This window comes from Balaenoptera acutorostrata, chromosome 6 (genome assembly GCF_949987535.1).
Source record: "Balaenoptera acutorostrata chromosome 6, mBalAcu1.1, whole genome shotgun sequence".
Taxonomy (NCBI): Eukaryota; Metazoa; Chordata; class Mammalia; order Artiodactyla; family Balaenopteridae; genus Balaenoptera; species Balaenoptera acutorostrata.
Window position 1 is genome coordinate 75,747,540 of NC_080069.1, and position 25,450 is coordinate 75,772,989.

General features: G+C 41.7%; 1 protein-coding gene across 5 annotated transcripts in view; it reads left to right on the forward strand.

The window, feature by feature from the left end:
* MAMDC2 (MAM domain containing 2) overlaps positions 1 to 25,450 on the forward strand; it is a 166,276-nt gene that overhangs the window by 69,154 nt on the left and 71,672 nt on the right. For all 5 annotated transcript variants that reach the window (XM_057547942.1, XM_057547941.1, XM_057547943.1 and 2 more), the window contains 3 exons: positions 11,940 to 12,211; positions 13,718 to 13,802; positions 16,924 to 17,061. In XM_057547942.1, coding sequence (XP_057403925.1) covers positions 11,940 to 12,211; positions 13,718 to 13,802; positions 16,924 to 17,061 — 495 coding nt within the window. The remainder of the gene's footprint in view (positions 1 to 11,939; positions 12,212 to 13,717; positions 13,803 to 16,923; positions 17,062 to 25,450) is intronic.

The following is a 25,450-nucleotide window of genomic DNA, read 5'->3' on the forward strand; positions in this document are numbered from 1 at the left end:
CTAAGGGAATTGAAACTTATGTCTACATAAAAAGTGGCACAAAAATGTTCATATTAGCATTGTTAATATTAGTCAAAAGTAAAAACAACACAAATGTCCATCAGCTGGTGAGTGGATAAATAATAGTGATATATCCATAAAATAGAATATTATTCAGCTTCAAAAAAGAATGAAATTTTGATATATGCTACAACATGATAAACCTCAAAAACATTGTGCTAAGTGAAAGAAGTCAGTCACAAAAGACCACATATTATATAATTCCATTCATATGAAATTTCCAGAATAGGTAAATCCATATACACAGAAAGTAGATTCATGGTTTCCAGAGGCTAGGGGGAGGGAAAAATGAGGAATGACTATTAATGGGTATGGAATTTCCTTGGGGGGGGATGAAAAGATTCTGAAAATAGATAGTGGTAATGGTTGCACAACTTTGTGAGTATACTAAAAAACACTGAATTGCATTAAAAGGGTGAATTTTATTGTATGTAAATTATGTCCAAGATTAAATTCCAGCTGTCAATCTCATTAGGATGGAATAAATGAAATATTTCATACACAGAGGAAACTTCATTAACTCACTAAGTGGTGAAATGAATTTTTTCTTTAATTGAAGTATAGTTGATTACAATGTTGTGTTAATTTCTGCTGAACAACAAAATGATTGTTATACATATATACACATTTTAAAATATTCTTTTCCATTATGGTTTATCTCAGGATATTGAATATAGTTCCCTGTGCTATACAGTAGGTCCTTGTTGTTTATCCATTCTATAGGTAATAGTTTGTATCGGCTAACCCCAGACTCCCAGTCGATCCCTCCCCCTTGACAACCACAAGTCTGTTCTCTATGTCTGTGAATCTGTTTCAGTTTCATAGATAGGTTCATTTGTATCATATTTTAGATTCCACGTATAAGTGATATCATATGGTATTTGTCTTTCTCTGTCTGACTTCACTTAGTATGATAATCTCTAGTTGCATCCATGTTGCTGCAAAGTAGCCATACTACTTATGGCTGAGTAGTATACCATTGTATATATATATACCACATCTTCTTTATCTACTCATCTATCAATGGACATTTAGCTTGATTCCATGTCTTGGCTATTGTGAATAGTGCTGCTATGAACATAGGGGTGCATATATCTTTTTGAATTATAGTTTTGTCCATATATATGCCCAGGAGTGGGATTGCTGGATCATATGGTAATTCTATTTTTAGTTTTTTGAGGAACCTTCATACTGTTTTCCATAGTGGCTTCATCAACTTACATTCCCACCAACAATGTAGGAGGGTTCCCTTTTCTCCACACCCTCTCCAGCATTACTTATTTATAGACTTTTCTTTTTTAACGTCTTTATTGGAGTACAATTGCTTTACAGTGGTGTGATAGTTTCTGCTTTATAACAAAGTGAATCAGTTATACGTATACATATGTCCCCATATCTCTTCCCTCTTGCATCTTCCTCCCTCCCACCCTCCCTATCCCACCCCTCTAGGTGGTCACAAAGCACCGAGCTGATCTCCCTGTGCTATGCGGCTGCTTCCCACTAGCTAGCTATTTTACGTTTGGTAGTGTATATATGTCCATGCCACTCTCTCACTTTGTCCCAACTTACCCTTCCCCCTCACCATATCCTCAAGTCCATTCTCTAGTAGGTCTGTGTCTTTATTCCCGTCTTGCCCCTAGGTTCTTCAGAACTTTTCTTTTTTTTTTTTTATTCTATATATGTGTGTTAGCATACGGTATTTGTTTTTCTCTTTCTGACTTACTTCACTCTGTATGACAGACTCTAGGTCCATCCACCTCACTACAAATAACTCAATTTCGTTTCTTTTTATGGCGGAGTAATATTCCATTGTATATGTGTGCCACATCTTCTTTATCGATTCATCTGTTGATGGACACTTAAGTTGCTTCCATGTCCTGGCTATTGTAAATAGAGCTGCAATGAACATTTTGGTACATGACTCTTTTTGAATTATGGTTTTCTCAGGGTATATGCCCAATAGTGGGATTGCTGGGTCGTATGGTAGTTCTATTTTTAGTTTTTAAGGAACCTCCATACTGTTCTCCATAGTGGCTATATCAATTTACCTTCTCACCAACAGTGCAAGAGGGTCCCCTTTTCTCCACACCCTCTCCAGCATTTATTGTTTGTAGATTTTTTGATTATGGCCATTCTGACTGGTGTGAGATGATATCTCATTGTAGTTTTGATTTGCGTTTCTCTAATGATTAATGATGTTGAGCATTCTTTCATGTGTTTGTTGGCAATCTGTATATCTTCTTTGGAGAAATGTCTATGTAGGTATTTAAGTTTCATTAGGTCCCATTTGTTTATTTTTGTTTTTATTTCCATTTCTCTAGGAGGTGGGTCAGAAAGGATCTTGCTGTGATTTATGTCATAGAGTGTTCTGCCTGTGTTTTCTTCTAAGAGTTTTATAGTGTCTGGCCTTACATTTAGGTCTTTAATCCATTTTAAGTTTATTTTTATGTATGGTGTTAGGGAGTGTTGTAATTTCATTCTTTTACATGTAGCTATCCAGTTTTCCCAGCACCACTTATTGAAGAGGCTGTCTTTTCTCCTTTTCTCCGAGGAGGCTGTATATTCTTGCCTCCTTTATCAAAGATAAGGTGACCATATGTGCGTGGGTTTATCTCTGGGCTTTCTATCCTGTTCCATTGATCTATATTTCTGTTTTTGTGCCAGTACCATACCGTCTTGATTTCTGTACCTTTTTAGTATAGTCTGAAGTCAGGGAGCCTGATTCCTCCAGCTCCATTTTTCATTCTCAAGATTGCTTTGGCTATTCGGGGTCTTTTGTGTTTCCATACAAATTGTGAAATTTTTAGCTCTTGTTCTGTGAAAAATGCCAGTGGTCGTTTGATAGGGATTGCATTGAATATGTTGATTGCTTTGGGTAGTAGAGTCATTTTCACAATGTTGATTCTTCCAATCCAAGAACATGGTATATCTCTCCATCTATTTGTATCATCTTTAATTTCTTTCATCAATGTCTTATAATTTTCTGCATACAGGTGTTTTGTCTCCTTAGGTAGGTTTATTCCTAGGTATTTTATTCTTTTTGTTGCAATGGTAAATGGGAGTGTTTTCTTAATTTCACTTTCAGATGTTTCATCATTAGTGTATAGGAATGCAAGAGATTTCTGTGCATTAATTTTGTATCCTGCAACTTTACCAGATTCACTGATTAGCTCTAGTAGTTTTCTGGTGGCATCTTTAGGATTCACTATGTATAGTATCATGTCATCCGCAAACAGTGACAGCTTTACTTCTTCTTTTCCAATCTGGATTCCTATTATTTCTTTTTCTTCTCTGATTGCTGTGGCTAAAACTTCCAAAACTATGTTGAACAATAGTGGTGAGAGTGGGCAACCTTGTCTTGTTCCTGATCTTAGTGGAAATAGTTTCAGTTTTTCACCATTGAGGACAATGTTGGCTGTGGGTTTGTCATATATGGCCTTTATTATGTCGAGGAAAATTCCCTCTATGCCTACTTTCTGGAGAGTTTTTATCATAAATGGGTGTTGAATTTTGTCGAAAGCTTTCTCTGCATCTATTGAGATGATCATATGGTTTTTCTTCTTCAATTTGTTAATATGGTGTATCACATTGATTGATTTGCATATATTGAAGAATCCTTGCATTCCTGGGATAAACCCCACTTGATCATGGTGTATGATCCTTTTAATGTGTTGTTGGATTCCGTTTGCTAGTATTTTGTTGAGAATTTTTGCATCTATGTTCATCAATGTTATTGGCCTGTAGTTTTCTTTCTTTGTGACATCTTTGTCTGGTTTTGGTATCAGGGTGATGGTGGCCTCGTAGAATGAGTTTGGGAGTGTTCCTCCCTCTGCTATATTTTGGAAGAGTTTGAGAAGGGTAGGTGTTAGCTCTTCTCTAAATGTTTGATAGAATTCGCCTGTGAAGCCATCTGGTCCTGGACTTTTGTTTGTTGGAAGATTTTTAATCACAGTTTCAATTTCAGTGCTTGTGATTGGTCTATTCATATTTTCTGTTTCTTCCTGGTTCAGTCTCAGAAGGTTGTGCATTTCTAAGAATTTGTCCATTTCTTCCATGTTGTCCATTTTATTGGCATAGAGTTGCTTGTAGTAATCTCTCATGATCCTTTGTATTTCTGCAGTGTCAGTTGTTACTTCTCCTTTTTCATTTCCAAATTTATTGATCTGAGTCTTCTCCCTTTTTTTCTTGATTAGCCTGGCTAATGGTTTATCAATTTTGTTTATCTTCTCAAAGAACCAGCTTTTAGATTTATTGATTTTTGCTATCGTTTCCTTCATTTCTTTTTCATTTATTTCTGATCTGATCTTTATGATTTTTGTCCTTCTGCTAACTTTGGGGTTTTTTGTTCTTCTTTCTCTAATTGCTTTAGGTGTAAGATTAGGTTGTTTATTTGAGATATTTCTTGTTTCTTAAGGTAGGATTGTATTGCTATAAACTTCCCTCTTAGAACTGCTTTTGCTGCAACCCATAGGTTTTGGGTCGTCGTGTTTTCATTGTCATGTGTTTCTAGGTATTTTTTGATTTCCTCTTTGATTTCTTCAGTGACCTCTTGGTTATTAAGTAGTATTGTTTAGCTTCCATGTGTTTGTATTTCTTACAGATTTTTTCTTGTAATTGATATCTAGTCTCATAGCATTGTGGTTGGAAAAGACACTTGATATGATTTCAATTTTCTTAAATTTACCAAGGCTTGATTTGTGACCCAAGATATGATCTATCTTGGAGAATGTTCCATGAGCACTTGAGAAGAATGTGTATTCTGTTGTTTTTGGATGGAATGTCCTTTAAATATCAATTAAGTTCATCTTGTTTAATGTGTCATTTAAAGCTTGTGTTTCCTTATTTGTTTTCATTTTGTATGATCTGTCCATTGGTGAAAGTGGGGTGTTAAAGTCCCCTACTATGATTGTGTTACTGTCGATTTCCCCTTTTATGGCTGTTAGTATTTGCCTTATGTACTGAGGTGCTCCTATGTTGGGTGCATAAATATTTTCAATTGTTATATCTTCTTCTTGGATTGATCCCTTGATCATTATGTAATGTCCTTCTTTGTCTCTTGTAATAAATAGTCTGTTTTAAAGTCTATTTTGTCTGATATGAGAATTGCTACTCCAGCTTTCTTTTGATTTCCATTTGCATGGAATATCTTTTTCCATCCCCTCACTTTCAGTCTGTATGTGTCCCTAGGTCTGAAGTGGGTCTCTTGTAGACAGCGTATATACAGGTCTTGTTTTTGTATCCATTCAGCTGGTCTATGTCTTTTGGTTGGAGCATTTAATCCATTTACATTTAAGGTAATTATCAGTATGTATGTTCCTATTACCATTTTCTTAATTGTTTGGGTTTGTTATTGTAGGTCTTTTCTTTCTCTTGTGTTTCCTGCCTAGAGAAGTTCCTTTAGCATTTGTTGTAGAGCTGGTTTGGTGGTGCTGAATTCTCTTAGCTTTTGCTTGTCTGTAAAGGTTTTAAATTCTCTGTCAAATCTGAATGAGATCCTTGCTGGGCAGAGTAATCTTGGTTGTAGGTTTTTCTCCTTCATCACTTTAAATATGTCCTGCCACTCCCTTCTGGCTTGCAGAGTTTCTGCTGAAAGATCAGCTGTTAACCTTATGGGGATTCCCTTGTGTGTTATTTGTTGCTTTTCCCTTGCTGCTTTTAATATTTATTGTTTGTATTTAATTTTTGATAGCTTGATTAATATGTGTCTTGGCATGTTTCTCCTTGGATTTATCCTGTATGCGACTCTCTGTGCTTCCTGGACTTGATTAACTATTTCCTTTCCCATATTAGGGAAGTTTTCAACTATAATCTCTTCAAATATTTTCTCAGTCCCTTTCTTTTTCTCTTCTTCTTCTGGGACCCCTATAATTCGAATGTTGGTGCGTTTAATGTTGTCCCAGAAGTCTCTGAGACTGTCCTCAATTCTTTTCATTCTTTTTTCTTTATTCTGCTCTGCAGTAGTTATTTCCACTATTTTATCTTTCAGGTCACTTATCTGTTCTTCTTCCTCAGTTATTCTGCTATTGATCCCTTCTAGAGAATTTTAAATTTCATTTATTGTGTTGTTCATCCCTGTTTGTTTGCTCTTTAGTTCTTCTAGGTCCTTGTTAAACGTTTCTTGTATTTTCTCCATTCTATTTGCAAGATTTTGGGTCATCTTTACTATCTTTATTCTGAATTCTTTTTCAAGTGGAGTGCCTATTTCTTCTTCATTTGTTAGGTCTGGTGGGTTTTTACTTTGCTCCTTCATCTGCTGTGTGTTTCTCTCTCTTCCCATTTTGCTTAACTTACTGTGTTTGGGGTCTTCTTTTTGCAGGCTGCAGGTTCGTAGTTCCCGTTGTTTTTGGTGTCTGCGCCCAGTGGCTTAGGTTGGTTCAGTAGGTTTTGGAGGCTTCCCAGTGGAGGGGACTGGTGCCTGTGTTCTGGTGGATGAGGCTGGATCTTGTCTTTCTGGTGGGCAGGTCCATGTCTGGTGGTGTGTTTTGGGCTGTCTGTGGCCTTATGATTTTAGGCAGCCTGTCTGCTAATGGATGGGGTTGTGTTCCTGTCTTGCTAGTTGTTTGGCATAGGGTGTCCAGCACTGTAGCTTGCTGGTCGTTGAGTGGAGCTGGGTCTTGGCGTTGAGATGGAGATCCCTGGGAGATTTCTGCCATTTGATATTACGTGGAGCTGGGAGGTCTCTTGTGGACCAGTGTCCTGAACTTGGCTCTCCCACCTCAGAGGCACAGCCCTGATGTCTGGCTGGAGCACCATGAGCCTGTCATCCACACGGCTCAGAATAAAAGGGAGAAAAAAAAGAAAGAAAGAAGATAATATAAAATAAATAAAATAAAGTAAAATAAAATAAAGTTATTAAAATAAAAAATATAATAATTTTAAAAAAAATTTTAAGTAATAAAAAATAAAAGAAAGAAAGAAGAGAGCAACCAAACCAAAAAACAAATCCACCAATGATAACAAGTGCTAAAAACTATACAAAAAAAAGGACAGACAGACCCCTAGGACAAATGGTAAAAGCAAAGCTATACATACAAAATCACACACAGAAGCATACACATACACACTCACAAAAAGAGAAAAATGGAAAAATATATATATATTGTTGCTCCCAAAGTCCACCTCCTCAATTTGGGACGATTCATTGTCTATTCAGTTATTCCACAGACGCAGGGTACATCAAGTTGATTGTGGAGATTTAATCCGCTGCTCCTGAGGCTGCTGGGAGAAATTTCCCTTTCTCTTCTTTGTTCGCACAGCTCCCGGGGTTCAGCTTTGGATTTGGACCCACCTCTGCGTGTAGGTCACCTGAGGGCATCTGTTCTTTGCTCAGACAGGATGGGGTTAAAAAAGCAGCTGATTAGGGGGCTCTGGCTCACTCAGGCCGGTGGGGAGGGGTACGGATGTGGGGCAAGCCTGCGGCGGCAGAGGCCAGCATGACATTGCACCAGCCTGAGGTGCGCTGTGTGTTCTCCTGGGAAAGTTGTCCCTGGATCACGGGACCCTGGCAGTGGCGGGCTGCACAGGCTCCCGGGAGGGGCAGTGTGGATAGTGACCTGTGCTTGCACACAGGCTTCTTGGTGGCGGCAGCAGCAGCCTTAGCGTCTAATGCCCGTCTCTGGGGTCCGCGCTGATCGCTGCGGCTCGCGCCCGTCTCTGGAGCTCGTTTAGGTGGCGCTCTGAATCCCCTCTCCTCGCGCACCGCGAAACAAAGAGGGAAGAAAAAGTCTCTTGCCTCTTAGGCAGCTCCAGGCTTTTTTCCGGACTCCCTCCCGGCTAGCTGTGGTGCACTAGCCCCTTCAGGCTGTGTTCACGCCGCCAACCCCTGTCCTCTCCCTGCGATCCGACCGAAGGCCGAGCCTCAGCTCCCAGCCCCGCCTGCCCCGGCGGGTGAGCAGACAGGCCTCTCGGGCTGGTGAGTGCTGGTCGGCACCGATCCTCTGTGTGGGAGTCTCTCCGCTTTGCCCTCCGCACCCCTGTGGCTGCGCTTTCCTCTGTGGCTCCGAAGCTTCCTCCCTCTGCCACCTGCAGTCTCCGCCCGCGAAGGGGCTTCCTAGTGTGTGGAAACCTTTCCTCCTTAACAGCTCTCTCCCAGAGGTGCAGGTCCTGTCCCTATTCTTTGTCTCTGTTTTTTCTTTTTTCTTTTGCCCTACCCAGGTACATGGGGAGTTTCTTGCCTTTTGGGAGGTCTGAGGTCTTCTGCCAGCGTTCAGCAGGTGTTCTGTAGGAGTTGTTCCACATGTAGATGTATTTCTGATGTATTTGTGGGGAGGAAGGTGATCTCCACATCTTACTCCTCCGCCATCTTGAAGCTCCTCTCTATTTGTAGACTTTCTGATCCGTGTCAGGTGGTACCTCATTTTAGTTTTGATTTGCTTTTCTCTAATAATTAGTGATGTTGAACATCTTTTCATGTGCCTACCGGCCATCTGTATGTTTCTTTGGAGAAATGTCCTTTTAGGTCTTCCGCCCATTTTTTGATTGGGTTGTTTGGTTTTTTGTTGTTATTGAGTTGTATGAGTTGTTTGTATATTTTGGAAATTAAGTCCTTGTCAGTTGCATTGTTTGCAAATATTTTCTCCCATTCTGTAGGTTGTCTTTTTATTTTGTTTATGGTTTCCTTTGCTGTGCAAAAGCTTGTAAGTTTGATTAGGTCCCATTTGTTTATTGAAATGATTATTTTTAATAAAGTAAGAGAAAAAAACAACTCACCAAAAACATTATCAATTTTTTCTAGAATAGCTATTTTATTAGTGGCAGTCCAGGGAAAGGCACCATCCCTGATGTCAGTATCTTCCTCATTCTTTCTTAATTTTCTAAAAGCTCTTCAAAATGTGCCACATTCCTTCTAGTTCAATTTGGCTCTAATATGACCACAAGATGTAATCTGACCACAAGCAAGGATAAGAAATAGTTCCAGCTTAGGTGCCAGTTCAGATTAATTGGTAGTGGTTACATGGAACACTGTATTTAGAAAGATTCTGAGGCTATATCCAGGCTGAGCACACACACAAAAAAATGTAGTGATTAATTAAGAAAATCTGTCTTGAGATTGGCAGTAGTAGTGGAGGTGGGTAGCTCTTGAGCTAGTTATTTGAGCTAAGAAAATGCATTATTCTGCTGAGTGGATGCAAAATCACTTGGGTGGATAAATCTTTGAATGGATTGTAATGCAGCTAATAGGCATATCCATACAGCATGACCTAAGAGTGATTTTGAGGTCTGTAATTTGCATGCAAAAATCTCAATAACTTGAAACAGCCAATATTTATGGCCAAGATGTCAAAATCACTCAATAAATACCATTAACTTTCATACTGTATAACATCATGGTATTTAAAATAATACATATTATATACTGTGTGCTCTCAAAGGTTTTTAACATAAGAGCATTAGCATATGCTTATAATAAAATCTGATATAATAAAAGATTATGTCAAGAAAGATTTTTTATGGCATTCACTGAAAAATCAAGATAATCACCAGTAGATGTACTCATTGAGCCTACTATAACACACATTTACTTAAGTTTGAGTTCTACCTCCAAGTAAAACTATTTCCTCCCTCCTTTGCATGCTATCAGTACTTACATGCCTGACCTTTCTTTGATAGATAAGAAGTGTCCTGAGAATGAGTCCTATTTCTCTGTCAGATATGTAAATCAGTGGTTCTCAAATTGTGACCCACAGACCAGCAGCATCGGCATTACCTGGAACTTTTCAGAAATGCGGTCTGTTAGATGTGCAGCATCACCCCAGACCTACTGGATCGGAAACTCTAGGAGTGGGCCCAGCAATCTGGGTTTGAACAAGCCCTCCAGGTGACTCTGGGCTCAAGTTTGAGAGCCTCTGCTGTGAGTTTTTCCCTTCTAGAATGGGGAAAGGAAGGAGGGAGAGAAATTGGGCAAGTGTCCCAGGGAGAAGTGGGCCTCGTATGGCAACCAAGTTGGCATGCAATGTAAACATCCATAGGACACAGCACGGACTTTCTTTGTTTCTTTCCTCTTTTATATCCCATGTACCAACCCTCTACTTCCTCAGAAAAGGTTTGAAGTGCTCTCAGGATCTCCATCAATTCCCATCTCCACCCCACCCCACTACCAGTCTGCTTAGAGTCCCTTCTTTTGGGGTAGTAGCAGAGTGGGACAAGGAGGATGGTGCTTATTCATTCCCTCATGTCACAGTGAAGCAACATTATGTTTCAAAAAAGGGTTGGCATCAAGAACCCCAGCTTAGTTAGTGCTTCAAAACCCAACAAACCCCACAGCTAGTAAGTATATGTGAAGCACTTAGAGCAGCACCTGGTTCATAATGAGTGTTCGCTGTACCTAGGAGGTAATGGTATTGCTGGTGATTACCGCAAGGGCCAGGTTTATCCACAGAGGGTGCCTGGGTTGGCATCTAGAAGCAGTTGTATTTGCACCCAGTGGGTGGTTGCTATGTTGAGAAGACTGCCAGCTGGAGATAGACCTTGATCTTGAAAGCTTCCACAGGCAAGTGAGGCTCCTTGAAGACAACGCCCTAACTGTGCCTTAACTGTGAGGGTGGTCATCAGCTGAGCTGCCACTGGCCTGTCTGCACTTGCCACAGGATGGGGCTGGGATCAGCATTTGGGGCAACAAGTGTGGGAAGAGTGGCTGAAGAACATCAAGCAAAGAGGCCTTTTAGGGCCTTTCCAGTAAGAATTTAGTGTTGGGGAGCCCCAAATGCAAGGGGTAGGGTGGGTGGTCACATGACATGCATGTTAGATGCTGGCCACAAATGTGGGAACCTCTGAGCAAGCATGAGGGTGCAGGTCAGAAAGGCAGAGGGTCCCCAAGACCCACAGGCATATCAGATCACTGTTAAGGAAGCCAACGACCAGAGTTAGATTTGGAAGGCTCAAGTGAGAATTCTCAGTTCCAACCCCTTTTTTTGGTCATAGAAATGCTATTTTACAGCCTGCTGTAGCCAGCAGAGCACCCCTTGTCAATATTAGGAGGATGAGGGGAGAGGGGGCAGGAGGAGGGAGGAGGAGTGAAGAGAGGGAAAGGAAAGGAGGAGGGAGTGGAGAGGGATGGGAGAAAAGGGAAGGTGAAGACAGAAGGGAAGGGGAGGAAGGAGGGAGTGAGGAAACGGACAAGGGAGGAGAGGGAAATAATGATTGCTGGCCCCAGTGTGTCTACTGATTTCCAAGCCCTGTCCTACATGTTTTGCATGTACTTTCTCACTTAGTTATCAGAACTATGAGATTCGGTCGTGGAAGAGTCTAGAGGAGGGGAGTCTTATGCCTAATGAACTTGCAATGAACTTTTTCTGCCTAGGCTCTAAGATCTAAGGTAACCAAATCAATTTAATCTACAATAATGAGTCAAGTCAAATGCAGATTGAGTCATTAGGGATGAGGGAAGCTATGGAAAGGGATGGGATCCACCAAGGCATTCTGACTCCAGCAGAGGAATGCTGCTCCTCCAGATTCTGAAGCCCCTTAGCCTGGGTTCTCAAACTCATATGCCTATGGGGACCAGGAAGATGAATGCAATGTGCTAAATGGGCCTGTTATAAGGTGATTAGAGGCAACAGATACTTGGCTTCAATGTCAGAAGGTTACATGGAGTAGTGGGGATTATGGCAAAATGGAGCCCACATACCACCTCTGAAGAGGCAGCACTACTCAGCTCTGCATTCTTATTGTCATGTGTCATGTGAAAGTAGCCTCAGTGTTACTGGACCTTCTAATTTTTCACCAGAAGCAGAGACCCCATGTTCAGGCAACATTCAGTGGACCCACAAAATGCATCTGCAGGCAGTATCTGCCCTCAGATTTACTGGACCACAGTTGTGTATTTTCCTGAGTTGTGAGCGGAAGATTGATCTCTTCTCTGTGTCCCTTTCTCTTTCCAGGCCATTACATTTATGTGGACACCTCCTTTGCCAAGCAGGGGGAGAAAGCCGTGCTGCTGAGTTCTGATCTACGGGCTGAGGAATGGAGCTGCCTCCGATTGGTCTACCAGATAACCACGTCTTTGGGGTCTCCATCAGAGCCCAGCCGGCTGAACCTCTATGTGAGATTTGATGATGAAAGCTTTGATCGCTTGCTTTGGTCAGCCAAGGAACCTTCGGACAGCTGGCTCATAGCCAGCTTGGACTTGCAAAACAGTTCCAAGAAATTCAAGGTAGGTAGAATTTATGTGCAGGGCTTCTTATTTGGCATTATGCTATTCTAAGATCTTATGAAAACTTCTGCCATTGAAGTTAGTTATCTCCGGTGTTAGGATGTGACATTTTATGGGAGCTGCATCATAGGAAAATATCAGTAATGTAAATTAATATTTTGTTTATTCCTTAAAAGAGCTTCTTCCCAGATTTGTTTTGTGTGTATATAAGTGGGATTTCTGTAAGACTCTAAAAGGGGCTCAAACCAACCTCTTCAATGGGAATTTATTTTCCAGTGGGCTTTAGGGAGCATTCTCATTTCTTATCATTTTGTTTCATCCTCCTAAGTTATGTGTGGTATGTGTTTATGTTGTCTTCCTAATGGTTTGTTTGCTGTAAATTTTGAACAAGATATTAACGATAATAAAAAAGTGAAAATACATTGAAAGAGGAAAGATACTTAAAGGACATGTTCTGATTCCTTTTCAGAGATGGAAGCTGTTCCATCAGAAGTAATGGGAAAATAAGGTAGAGAAAATAAGATAAAGTTGGATGTGGATTAGAGCAGGGAAGGAAGATGTAATCTGGACTCCGCCATGAAGTGTGATGTTTAGTGAGAACATGTCATGGGGGACAAAGCGGAGCCTTCAAGAAAACGTTCTCCATTCCTAATCCCCTTTTCAATTCCCTATCCCATATCTCTTCTTCCTCAACAAGCTTTGAAATACGGTATTCTCCTACTTTCCCTGTCTGTGTGTAGTCCCTCCCATCAGGCAGCAGGGTGGATTAAGGGAAGGAGCATTGAAGGTCTGAGTTCCCTATTTCACAGCGTCCTCCGGACAGTATATCACACCCTAAATCTACCAGCATAGCTGCAAAATATTGGACTAAAATCACATAAGGAGAAGCAAATATTTTCAGAAGCAGGACCTACTGTGAACAGTGCTTAAAATCAGCCACATAAGTTGTTATGCTTCTCTCTGTTCTTTATGTAAAATTTTCAAATTTTCAGCAATATAGAAACTACAAGATGAGTTTTGAGCCTCTTCCACCTCATGCAGAAATCCCCCACCGCTAGTCAAATGGCATTTCCTACCTCCTCCTGCAAGGGATTTTTTTTTCCCCCTCTGAAGCCTCTGCCTTCAGTTCCTGGCTAGTCTCAGAATGGATTTCCCCAGGGACACAAGCTCTCCTCTCCACCTGCAGCCAGCCGGTGCCACCACAAGCACCGGAGAAGGTCGTGGCTGCATTTACGATGGAAGCCAGCTGACTCTGAGCTCTTATTGGACACCTTGCTCACCTCAAAGTTCTGAGAATATGTGTATGAGCTTGTGTACACACATGCACACACACGCCTCCTTCCAGTAAAGTCCATCATGAGATTGGTATCCAATAGCAATGAGCTGAGACAAACAATCTCGTTTTGCCTTGAATCGCTGAACAGCTCCTGACAAGTAGCTGAAATACTGATAAAGGACACGTGGTGTTTTGAAGTCTAACTCCCTTCTCCCCCATGTGTTGTACAGATTTTAATAGAAGGCGTGCTAGGACATGGAACTACAGCCAGCATTGCAGTCTTTGAAATCAAGATGACAACTGGCTACTGTCTTGGTAAGTGGGTTTCCTTTTCACTGCATCAGAACATGCATCTTTTTCTAAAATCTCCTGTTGCCAGAGGGAATTGAATCCATCCGAAAGGCAGGGCATTTTATAAACGACACCGTGTAGTGCATTTTGAATTTTGCATCACTTGAGTGTTGTATGATGTTTCTCTGTCTTTAGCAGAGGAAGGCTCGTTAGAGTTTGCCTCGACTGCCTGGGTTGATGAAAGAAAAGTAGATGCAGCGACTGTAACCTGAGTTGCTGCCTTAAGCTCAACATATTCTAATAAACATGATATCCAGTTTGCTGCAAATTCAGCTTTTTGCAGCATTTGCCAGAAAAGCAGGCATCCTGTTACCTCTGTATTACCTCTTTCCTCACTTTCCTCCATTTCTCTCTTACACACCATTGCTCTGTCTTTATACTCACAGTTGTCACTTAGATTCCACTTGAGCAGGGTTGGTAGGTGCCTCTTCTGTGCCAGCTTCTGAGAGGGCATCGAAAGCAGACATACTCTATGTCCTGAGGTCACTCACCTTCCATTTGCCTCCTACTGAAGCTGTTTCTGTATATGACAAATTCTGCTGGAGAAGGACAAGCCATGCTGTGGAGGTGTAGGGAGGAGGGGAGAAAATCGGACAGGACTGAATCCAGGAGATGCATTTGAGCCGTAGTTTCAAGAAGGAGTAGAATTTAGTCAGGTGGAGGAGCAGGGTAGGAAGGAAAGCGCTCTTTCTGGGCAGATCCTATAGTGGGTGGACAGCCCAGAGTGTGTCCAGGCAAAGGCGAGAGGCTGGGTAGTGTTTGAAGTGAGAATCAGCACTGTTAAGGGAGTCTGTTAAGGAAGAGTCTGGAGCCCAGCTGTGGAGCTTGGGTTCCGGGATTATGTGGTTGGGAGGCGTTAAAAGTCAGTCATCAGGGAGGGGAGCGGCCTGCAGCTGCATTTTTCAGATGATGACTGGCTGCCGCATGGAAAATGCATTGGAAACAAGGAAAATAGGTCAGAGATAGGAAAACCCTTAGGAAGTGACTGTGACCTTACAGAGGGGACATAACGAGGGTCTAAAATTGGGGATGGCAGTGGAATGGGATAAAGGTGGTAGATTTGAGAGATTTTTCAGCACTGACAGTACTTGGAGGCTGAATGGCTGTGGAAAGGAAAGAGGCAAGAGAGTCAAGGGCAGTTCTGAAAGAAAACCGACCTAGATTGCGACCATTTTCTGAAGATACAGTGAGTTAAGACTGTATCTTCCTTGGAGCTCCTTAGTGGCGGCTGCGGGGATCTTAACACCCCACAGACTTGAGGCGGACATACCTAGTGGAGCGCCACCTGCTGGCCTAGTCAATGCACTGCGCCCCTCAGCCTCTGTTTCATTACCGGCAAAATGGGGATAAAATATTTCCCTCGTAGGATTGTTGTGGGGACTAATAAGATCGGGGATGTGAAGGTGATTGTCACAGTGCTTGGCACTCAAAAATGTTAATTTCCTTTCTCCAAATCACTTGATGGCTTCTAGTTTGTTTAAAACACAAAAGGAGCGCTGATATTTTTTCTTGTTGAACTGTATGATCATACTCTCACCTTACCTTTCTTTCTGTGCACTCTTTTTGCTTCCCTTGTTTCCTCATCTGTAAAATGAGGTTAATAATAGCACATACCTTGTAGGGTTGTTTTGAGGATTAGATAATTTAATTTGTATAAAGTGCTCAGAATACTGCCTGGCACATTGAGGAATATTTTGCTTTTTCTTTTACTCTGCGGCAGCCTTTGGCACCGACTCTTGGGCATGGGTTAGAGGATGCTATAGTGGAAAAGTTGAAAATGAAAATCTTAAAAATGTTCAATGCTTGTTAATGCAAAAGCACACTGATAACTGTTATCAGTCAGGACCCTGGCAGGAAAGTGGAAACAGAGTGCATTCAACCTGAGCAATTTGAGGAAAACTCACTAAAGGGACTACAAAGGTGTGGGTGGGTGAAGGAAACCAGTCAAAGCTAGTGCAGTAATCCAGGACTAGTCAGAGTGATGACCCATGAGCCATCAATATCTTTAGGTCTGAAGGGGCAAGGGAGATGGGGTTACCAGAACCTGGAGACAGTAGCTGTACGGTCCCTCAATAGAGGGACACAGCCAACCCATGGCAACCTGGCAGAGAGGGAGCTGGAGGAATAAACACCCCCAACCTTGCTCTCCTCCTACCTTCCATTGGTTGAATCCAATGAGAAGCCAGAAGGCAGGGAAGTCCATACAAGGCTGTACACGTCAACCTCTGGAGAATGGAGCAGCGTGGAAGAAAGGTGGGTGGGACTGGAGGGGCCAATAAGAGATGACCAGCACAATCACACTTCATATTTTTAATTGATAATTATGGGGGTCAATGAAAGAACTGGCTTGTGAGTTTCTTGTTCCCCCTAAAGAAGTCTGTTGACTGGGAACAATTTATCCGTGCAAACATGTCAGTGCTACTGAAAAGGGGAAAGAGAGTCTCTTTGTCTTCTCTTTTGTTCTCCACTCAGGAGCTGCAGTAGGACCCAGTGCCTAAGATATTCCTGTCCCGACTATGCTGACCAGGTTCTTGTTATAAGCAAAGCAGATGATTTTAGCATCTAGGAAACATGCCCCTTAGCCCTTAGCTTAGTACCTTGTCTACTATTAAGAGAGAAGGGGATGGGGGAATGAGCTACCAGAAAGGTGGTGGATAAACTTCCTGGAGCTAAAAGCATAGCTCTAAATAGTGCTTTGACACAGAGTTGGCTGATTGACCAAGCACTAACCATGTGCCTGGCACTGTGCTGGCAGCTGTCCACACTTACCACAGCCCTGTGCAGGGGGAATGTCCCCCTATTTCTCATATGAACAAATAGAGGCTAGGAGCAGTCACACTGCAAGCCACATGGCAAGTAGGCGGAAGGGCCACAATCCAAAGAAGCAATGATGAATTACAATCTCTGTTCATTACAGGATCTCTCTTCTTGACCGACATTGTCCAGGGGTCCTGGTACGAAGATCCCAGTGGTCAAAGGGAGTGAGAAGCATATCTGAGTATCTAATAGCAAACTGCAGTGAGCCTGGGTGTACCCAGGCATAACTACATCTACATGAAGTCTGTTTTTATTTCTCTCTTGCCAGAATGTGACTTTGAAGAAAATCATCTCTGTGGCTTTGTGAACCGCTGGAACCCCAACGTGAACTGGTTTGTTGGAGGAGGAAGCATTCGGAACTCCCACTCCATTCTCCCGCAGGATCACACCTTCAAGAGTGAACTGGGTGAGCTGGGGACAAATGGAGTCCTTGTTCCAGGATAACTGTTTCTGCCATCTCTCTCTACATTGACCTGACTGTGGCTTGTCGACAGAGAAGGAGACAGAGAGAGGAGGGTGAGTAGGGACTGAGAGCCCTGGTGGAAGAGAAGAGTAAGCCGTGAGATAGAGGCAAACTGCAGACACGAGCTCTATAACTAAGGAGAAGGCCACCCAGATAACGGCTTTTCTTCCCCTGTGACCTGGTCTTGCTATTTTCACATTTCCATATTATGCTTTACTTTCTTCTCTGTTTTCTGTTCAACATTTCTTATTTCTAAAGACAAGGCTGGAATAATCCTAGGTTACTTTTCACTAAAAGTAGATGGAGTGATGGGAATACGTTTTTAAGAACTTCCCTGGTGGCAGGGAGGGGAGCCAATAGTACTGATGGTCAGTCCTGAATGAGGTGAGCAATAGGGCCCCCTAGTGGCCAAGCGGGCTGGTTCTCTGCAGGGAAAATGGAGAGGAGAGGTTATCAGTGAGCAGTGGGCTGGAGGAGAAAGTCCCCACAGAGACAGGGCAAGGGCTTGCCTCCTTGTGAGTTATGGCAGCTCTCACCTGGACCTTGGTAGGCTTCATAAAAGCCTAGGTCTCCCTACAGTTGCAAAACATTCCAGTCATCAACTGCAAGTTCTTGTTGACCAGCTAGAAGATTCTGGTGACTGGCTTTCCATCAAGGACAGAACAGGAATGTTGGTTCTGCTGCAAACGGTAACATTTTCCCTTTCAGTCCTTTGCCATGCAGATATTGAGGTGATCTGCTCAGTCACAATAAATTGCTGATGATGACAGTGTGTCCCCTTCAGCCGCCTGAAGACATGGCAACTTTTTATGGTTCTTTACTTCATTCCTCAGTCACTGTAGTTTCTCTTCATGTCAATATTTTTAAGCACGTCCCCAACTTTTTTAAAGTGTCCATCCTATGACTTATCTTGGCTTTGGACAGTCTTCATTCTGTCCTTATTGTTCTCTTTGCTCCTGTTCTGTCTCCGTTATATCCAGAGTCTCAGATTCAGTTTCCCAAAGGGGCCAGGCAGATGGTATAAAGAGAGTGACATATGGGCTGGGTGAGGACAGCGGCAAACGAGAGAGCATGGACCACGTACAAAGAGTACTCAACTTCAATTAGTTGCCGCCATGCGAGAATGCAAGCCCAGGGAACTAGGTCTTTCGATTTTGCAAGATAATCAGCAAGGCATGGGTTTTATATGAAATTTTCCCAATTTTTAACTTGGTGAATATTCTCTTAAAAAACACCACAAGGCCAACCAAACACATCTTCAGGGCAGATCCAGTTAGCCAACTTCTACTTTGCAACCTTTTTTGTAAGTTCCTTTTCTTTTTTAACATGCCCAGGATTCTTAGAACAACATATTTATAAGTAACCATATATAAGAAAGGTTGGAGTCTCCTGTGGCTTACCTGTTTAAGACAAAGCCAACTTTGGATCTAGCATTTTCACTCATTCAACACTGTATTAGGTATGATTGGAAAAATGACGATTAAAATGTCAGGTCCTCTATGGCCCCTGCCTGGTTTCAAGGAACATACATTTGAGAAAGCGGAAAAGATTTCTACCACAAATGGATGTAAGACAAAGTAGTATGTGTCGAGTGCTTCCAAAAAAAGAAGAAAGGTGCTTGGTATTCAGCGACAAGAGGGATCACTTACTGTTTGGATGTTCTAGAAGACATGATGCGAGAAGTCAAGTGTATTTGAAGGATGGGCATGATTTGGACAGGCAGAGACAAGAGAGGCAGGAGCCATGATGCCTCTGGCAAGGGGTAGCAGCTGAGAGAGAGAGATGAGTGAGAAAACAGTGTGGGGGCAGTTCTAAAAGGCTTTGAATGCCAGGAAAGAGATTTTAACTTTATTCCATTGATGATGGGAGGCCATTGGAGGTCTTTGAGAAGAGAGAGTTGCAATCACAGCAGTGTGTTAGTTTGATTAACCAGATGGTGATTATCTCAGTAGATATAGGACTGAAAGGTAGAACAAGAGAACGAAAAATGCCCCAGAAACCATTTCTTTAGATACATCTATGGTCACTTACATAAGGAATTGAAATTAGAAAAAGACCAAAAAAGTATTCACTTCCTTCTTTTAAAAGTAAGGTTTAGCACTCTTGGAGATGACAAAAGATTTGGGTTTCCATATGTATATCCATATTTTGGTCCTAAAGACACACAGCCCATCTCTACTTGTGGCCATTGTAGGAACCACACGCTAATGAATGTTATGTGTAGAGTGAATGATAAGCTGTTATGACAGATTAATCCATGAATCTGAATGAGTATTTTAAATGACAGTTGGGTTAACTCAAAACAATAAAATGTTACTACCTCTTGAAACCTTTGTTTAAATGAATAAAACAACTAACAATGTCTTGGGGTTTCAAAAAGAAATGCCAGATGACATTTTCTTAATTATGGAAGTAGACTGATTTTGAGATTGTTTTTCTGCCATATTTTAAAATTCTAGTGCAAGGAATAGAGAGAATCTTGAAAGACTAATGCATTAAAATTACAATAATCCTTGGTGTCATTATCACAGAGGTACAAGCTTCAGTGTTAGACAACTTTTCCCAAATTACTTAAAAATTAGTTCCAAAGTCAGATCCTCTGGGTAACCAATGTCATGACCTAATAATTACTTGTTCAGTGCGTCATTTTTCATTCTCAATGATGGCAAGGACCAGGTGGCTTGGAGAACACGTATTTCTTGGGAGAGACAGCAGACCTGTGGACTAGTGTCAAATCATCCACTTGACTATGTTACCTGAGTATCATCTATTCTTTGAAGAATGCATCACCACTAGTTCTTCCTCACTCTCATTTGTGAGCACAGAACATTCTGACCATATTTGCATCAACAAGAGATAGAGAAGGAGGACTAGGCTAGAAGTCAGAAGGCTTGTGCTCCAGACCCAGTTAGTTATCAGAGCCCTGTATTACTTTGGGTGATCAGCAGACATTTGGTCCTGTCTAGAACGTCCAGTAAGACATTTGGTCCATGCCATAAGGTCCTTGAAATTTGGTCCTCTCCAAAACATCCATAAGCATATTTGGTCCATGCCGAATGGTTTTGGACAGGATCAAATATCAAGGACCTTTGGCATCTACCAAAATGTCTTATGGACCAGATATCTTATGGATGTTTTGGACAGGATCAAATATCAAGGACCTTTTGGCATGGACTAAATGTCTTATGGACATTTTGGATAGGACCAAATGTCCTGCAAGGCTTTGGGCAATCCCTTAACTTCTCAGGGTCTCCACTGACCTGTTTGCAAATAAGGAATTTGAATTCCATGATCCCTAAGATGGCTTTGAGTTCTAATATTTTCCTATTCTCTCTTTACATAATACTGTACATCAAAATCTCCAAATTCACCACCCATTGAAATCTATTTCAAAAGTGCTTTCAAAAAGCAATCAGGGGGGCTTCCCTGGCGGCGCAGTGGTTGAGAATCTGCCTGCCAATGCAGGGGACACGGGTTCGAGCCCTGGTCTGGGAAGATCCCACATAACGCGGAGCAGCTGGGCCCGTGAGCCACAATTACTGAGCCTGCGCGTCTGGAGCCTGTGCTCCACAACAAGAGAGGCCGCGATAGTGAGAGGCCCGCGCACCGCGATGAAGAGTGGCCCCCACTTGCCGCAACTAGAGAAAGCCCTCGCACAGAAAAGAAGACCCAACACAGCCATAAATAAATAAATAAATAAATAAACATTAAAAAAAAAAAAAAAGATCTCCTAGGGCTACGATTTAAATTGGCTTTAAAAAAAAAAAAAAAAAAAGCAATCAGGGCTTCCCTGGTGGCGCAGTGGTTGAGAATCTGCCTGCCAATGCAGGGGACACGGGTTCGAGCCCTGGTCTGGGAAGATCCCACGTGCCACGGAGCAACTGGGCCTGTGAGCCATGGCTGCTGAGCCTGCGCTTCTGGAGCCTGTGCTTCGCAACAAGAGAGACCACGATAGTGAGTGGTCCGCGCACCGCGATGAAGAGTGGCCCCCACTTGCCACAACTAGAGAAAGCCCTCGCACAGAAACGAAGACCCAACACACCCATAAATAAATAAATAAATAAATATTAAAAAAAAAAAAAAGCAATCAGATTCAATGCAATCCCTATCAAACTGCCAATGGTATTCTTCACGGAATTAGAACAAAAACTTTTACAATTCATATGGAAACACAAAAGACCCCGAATAGCCAAAGCAATCTTGAAAAAGAAAACGGAGTTGGAGGAATCAGGCTCCCCAACTTCAAACTATACCACAAAGCTACAGTAATCAAGACAGTATGGTACTGGCCCAAAAACAGAAATATAGATCAGTGGTACAAGATAGAATGCCCAGAGATAAACCCACGCACTATGGGCACCTACCTAATTTACGACAAAGGAGGCGAGAACATACAATGGAGAAAAGACAGCCTCTTCAATAAGTGGTGCTGGGAAAACTGGACAGCTACATGTAAAAGAACAAAATTAGAACACCACTTAACACCATACACAAAAATAAACTCAAAATGGATTAAAGACTTAAATGTAAGACCAGACACTATAAAACTTAGAGGAAAACATAGGAAAAACACTCTTTGACATAAACCACAGCAAGATCTTTTTTGACCCACCTCCTAGAGTAACAGAAACAAAAACAAATGGGACTTAATTAAACTTAAAAGCTTTTGCACAGCAAAGGAAACCATAAACAAGACAAAAAGAAAACTCTCAGAATGGGAGAAAATATTTGCAAATGAATCAACAGACAAAGGATTAATCTCCAAAATATACAAACAGCTCATGGAGCTCAATATCAAAAAAACAAACAATCCAGTTAAAAAATGGGCGGAAGACCTAAATAGACATTTCACCAAGGAAGACATACAGATGGCCAAGAGGCATATTGAAAGATGCTCAACGTCACTAATTATTAGAGAAATGCAAATCAAAACTACAATAAGGTATCACCTCACGCCGGTCAGAATGGTCTTTATCAAAAAATCTAGAAACAATAAATGCTGGAAAGGGTGTGGTGAAAAGGGAACCCTCCTGCACTGTTGGTGGGAATGTAAATTGATACAACCAGTATGGAAAACAGTACGGAAGTTCCTTAAAAAACTAAAAACAGAACTGCCATACGACCCAGCAATCCCACTACTGGGCATATACCCTGAGAAAACCGTAATTCAAAAAGAGACATGTACCACAATGTTCATTGCAGCTCTATTTACAATAGCCAGGACATGGAACCAACCTAAATGTCCATCGACAGATGAATGGATAAAGAAGATGTGGCACATATATACAATGGAGTATTACTCAGCCATAAAAAGAAATGAAATTGAGTTATCTGTAGTGAGGTGGATGGACCTAGAGTCTGTCATACAGAGTGAAGTAAGTCAGAAAGAAAAAAGCAAATACCGTATGCTAACGCATGTATATGGAATCTAAAAAAAAAAAAAAATGGTACTGATGAACTTAGTTGCAGGGCAGGAATAAAAAGGTAGACATAGAAAATGCACTGGAGGACATGGGGTGGGAGGGCGAAGCTGGGGCAAAGTAAGAGTAGCATTGACATATATACACTACCAAATGGAAAATAGTTGGCTGGTGGGAAGCAGCAGCATAGCACAGGGAGATCGGCTCGGTGCTTTGCGATGACCTAGGGGGTGGGATAGGGAGAATGGGAGGGAGGCTCAAGAGGGAGGAGATATGTGGACATATGTATGCATGTGGCTGATTCGCTTTGTTGTGCAACAGAAACTAACACAGTATTGTGAAGCAATTATACTCCAATAGAGATCTATTTAAAAAAAAAAAGTGCTTTGGGTCCCTCCTGAGTACATATAAATACATTGCATTTGGCATTAGAAAAAAAGAAAAAGGAGGACTAAAGGGACTAAGGAATGGGAAAAAGAGGACCTGGCCTTTCTAATATCTCGACCAGGAGATTTTCTAATACCTATATCAAGAGATAGGCATGATGACATGGTCATCCCTGAGAAGCACAAAGACTTGGTAGTAGGGTGTATCACCCCTGCTGTAGGCACTCGCCTCTCTCCTCTCCCCTCCCTCTCTCCATCCCATCTCCTCCTCTCCATCTTTTCTATCTTTTCTCTTCTTCCTTGGCTATTTTAAAACACCTACCAAAGGCAGGCAGCTTTGCCCTCTAGCATTGTTTAGTCCCCTGACATCAATACCAAGGCCTAAAGAAGTCGTTGACCCTGAGCCTGAAGGGAAGGAATCTAGGAAGACTTTTATCTCCCTTCCAGCAAAGCATCTGATTATAGTCAGCCTAGTCAGAGCCTGAACATCAGAATGAGGCTTCTTCATTGATCACTCATTCATTCATTCAACAAACACATAATAAGCACTCTTTATAGGTCAGGTATTCTAGCATATCCTGGTGATACAAAAACTGTCACTGACCTCAAAGAGATCACAGGAACCAATTCTTCCAAAGTTCTATTCCCTAGAATACCAGTACTTGAGTATAAAAGTCTTTATATGAGAGAAGAAGGGCTATATATATGATCAAATAAACTGTGGAAACCTGGAGCTAAAGAAAGCTAAACAGATTTATTTCAGGACTTCTCAGTGCCTTTAATATAGTTCTGTGTTAATGTATATTATGGCATTTCTCAAAGTGTTCAAATACTGAAATGCTATGTAAACATGCATAGTGATGTATGATCAATAGAGGTATGAAATAAATGATATGGGATCATAGAGAAGTGAAAGACCACCTTGGTTTTGGGGTTCAGGGGAGGCTTTCTATAGGAAGTCATGTCAGAACTGGAATTTGACCTGATGGATAAGGAGAAGATAAGTGTAGCATATGCAGAGGTGTACAGGCATGAGAGTGGGTGGTTCCTTTGATGTCTGGGGAGTATTTAAGAATGCCAGCATGGAAGATGATGGCAGAGTAGGCCCTAGATCCTAGGTTATGTTTCTGCTTATGATCAGCAGGAATCTTGATTACTTACCTTCCACTCACTTCTTCCAGCTCTTCTCTGCTATTTCACTTCGACTTCTCTTCAACTTTTGGAGTGAGGTTTTGCCCAATCAGTAGCCAAAGAGCCTTCTCATTCCCACCCAATACACACACACACACACACACACACACACACACACACACTCACACTCACACTCACACATTCATTCATACTCCTCGCACATAGACTCCTATGTAAGACTTCCCCCTGCATAGGACGGGGCTAAAAAAGATGGGTTCTAAAAATTCTAAAATGTTTTACTTGAAAAGCTCTGTGCTCATATGACTCAAAGGTTTGACCGAGATCACTCTTGGGGGAAAAAAAAAAAAAAAACTCCAATGCTCTAAACAAGAGAGAGGTTGCCTTCTTATTACATTTGCCTTCTACCAGGTATATTGATTTTCCCTGAGCTCCATCAGTTTGGGTGGCAAAGGAAAGATTAAATGGTTCAGACGTCTGCCTGCAGCAGCAGATTTGTCTCTATATAAACTCATCTCCTGTTCACTCGTTTCCTGGAAGCAGCTTATGCTTTTGCTTTCAGGTGAAAACTGGAGAAACAAACAGCAGGGGTGAGGGAAGCTGTGTGCCTGCTCAGAAACTTCAGAGCTGCAGAGCTGCCGAAGGAAGTCTTCCCCGGAGGCTCTGGCTTATGTGTTATAGAAAAGGGAACGGTGAATGTAATATCTGAAAAATATTATGTGGATATAAGTTTTCCTTCATTTGGCTGTGTGTTTTTAACAGCCCCAAACAGCGAGTCAGAGTTTTCAAATGAGCACTGTGTCTCCAAATTCCTGTCTTATGGTGGAAATGACTACCGCAGTAAGATTGTGGTAGCATACTGAAAGGGATGCGATATTATGTTGCTTTTTCTTATTCAGTTTGGATTCATCACATATGGATTTTTTTTCCTTTGTTAATATTTTATGAAGTGAAACAAAATCCTTCAGGGGGTAACCTACTGATAGCTCAGATCATGACTGTCTCCTACCTGCCTTAGCAAAAAGAAGATAATTGCTGGAAAGATAATGAGGGAAATCTGTTTCTTTGCTGAGCTTTTAAAAATCAGGTCTGCATATGGTGCCACCGTAGAAGGAGCTGAACAAAGTTTCAAAATGTAAAATAAGGTCAGAACTGTTTTATTCCATCAAAGACCATGAGATAGATGGATCATCTTTCCATAACTCATGACATTCTTTTCCCATTTCGGTTTGGATTGAGTTCAAGCATCATCTTAACAGCACCTGTTCATTCTCTCTCTGCATTGATCCATTTGGTTCATTGCATAAGCACCCAGTAGGGGAGCAGCTTTATTAATTTTCTTACCATTGCCTTTGTGCAAGCTCTGCTGGATCTCCT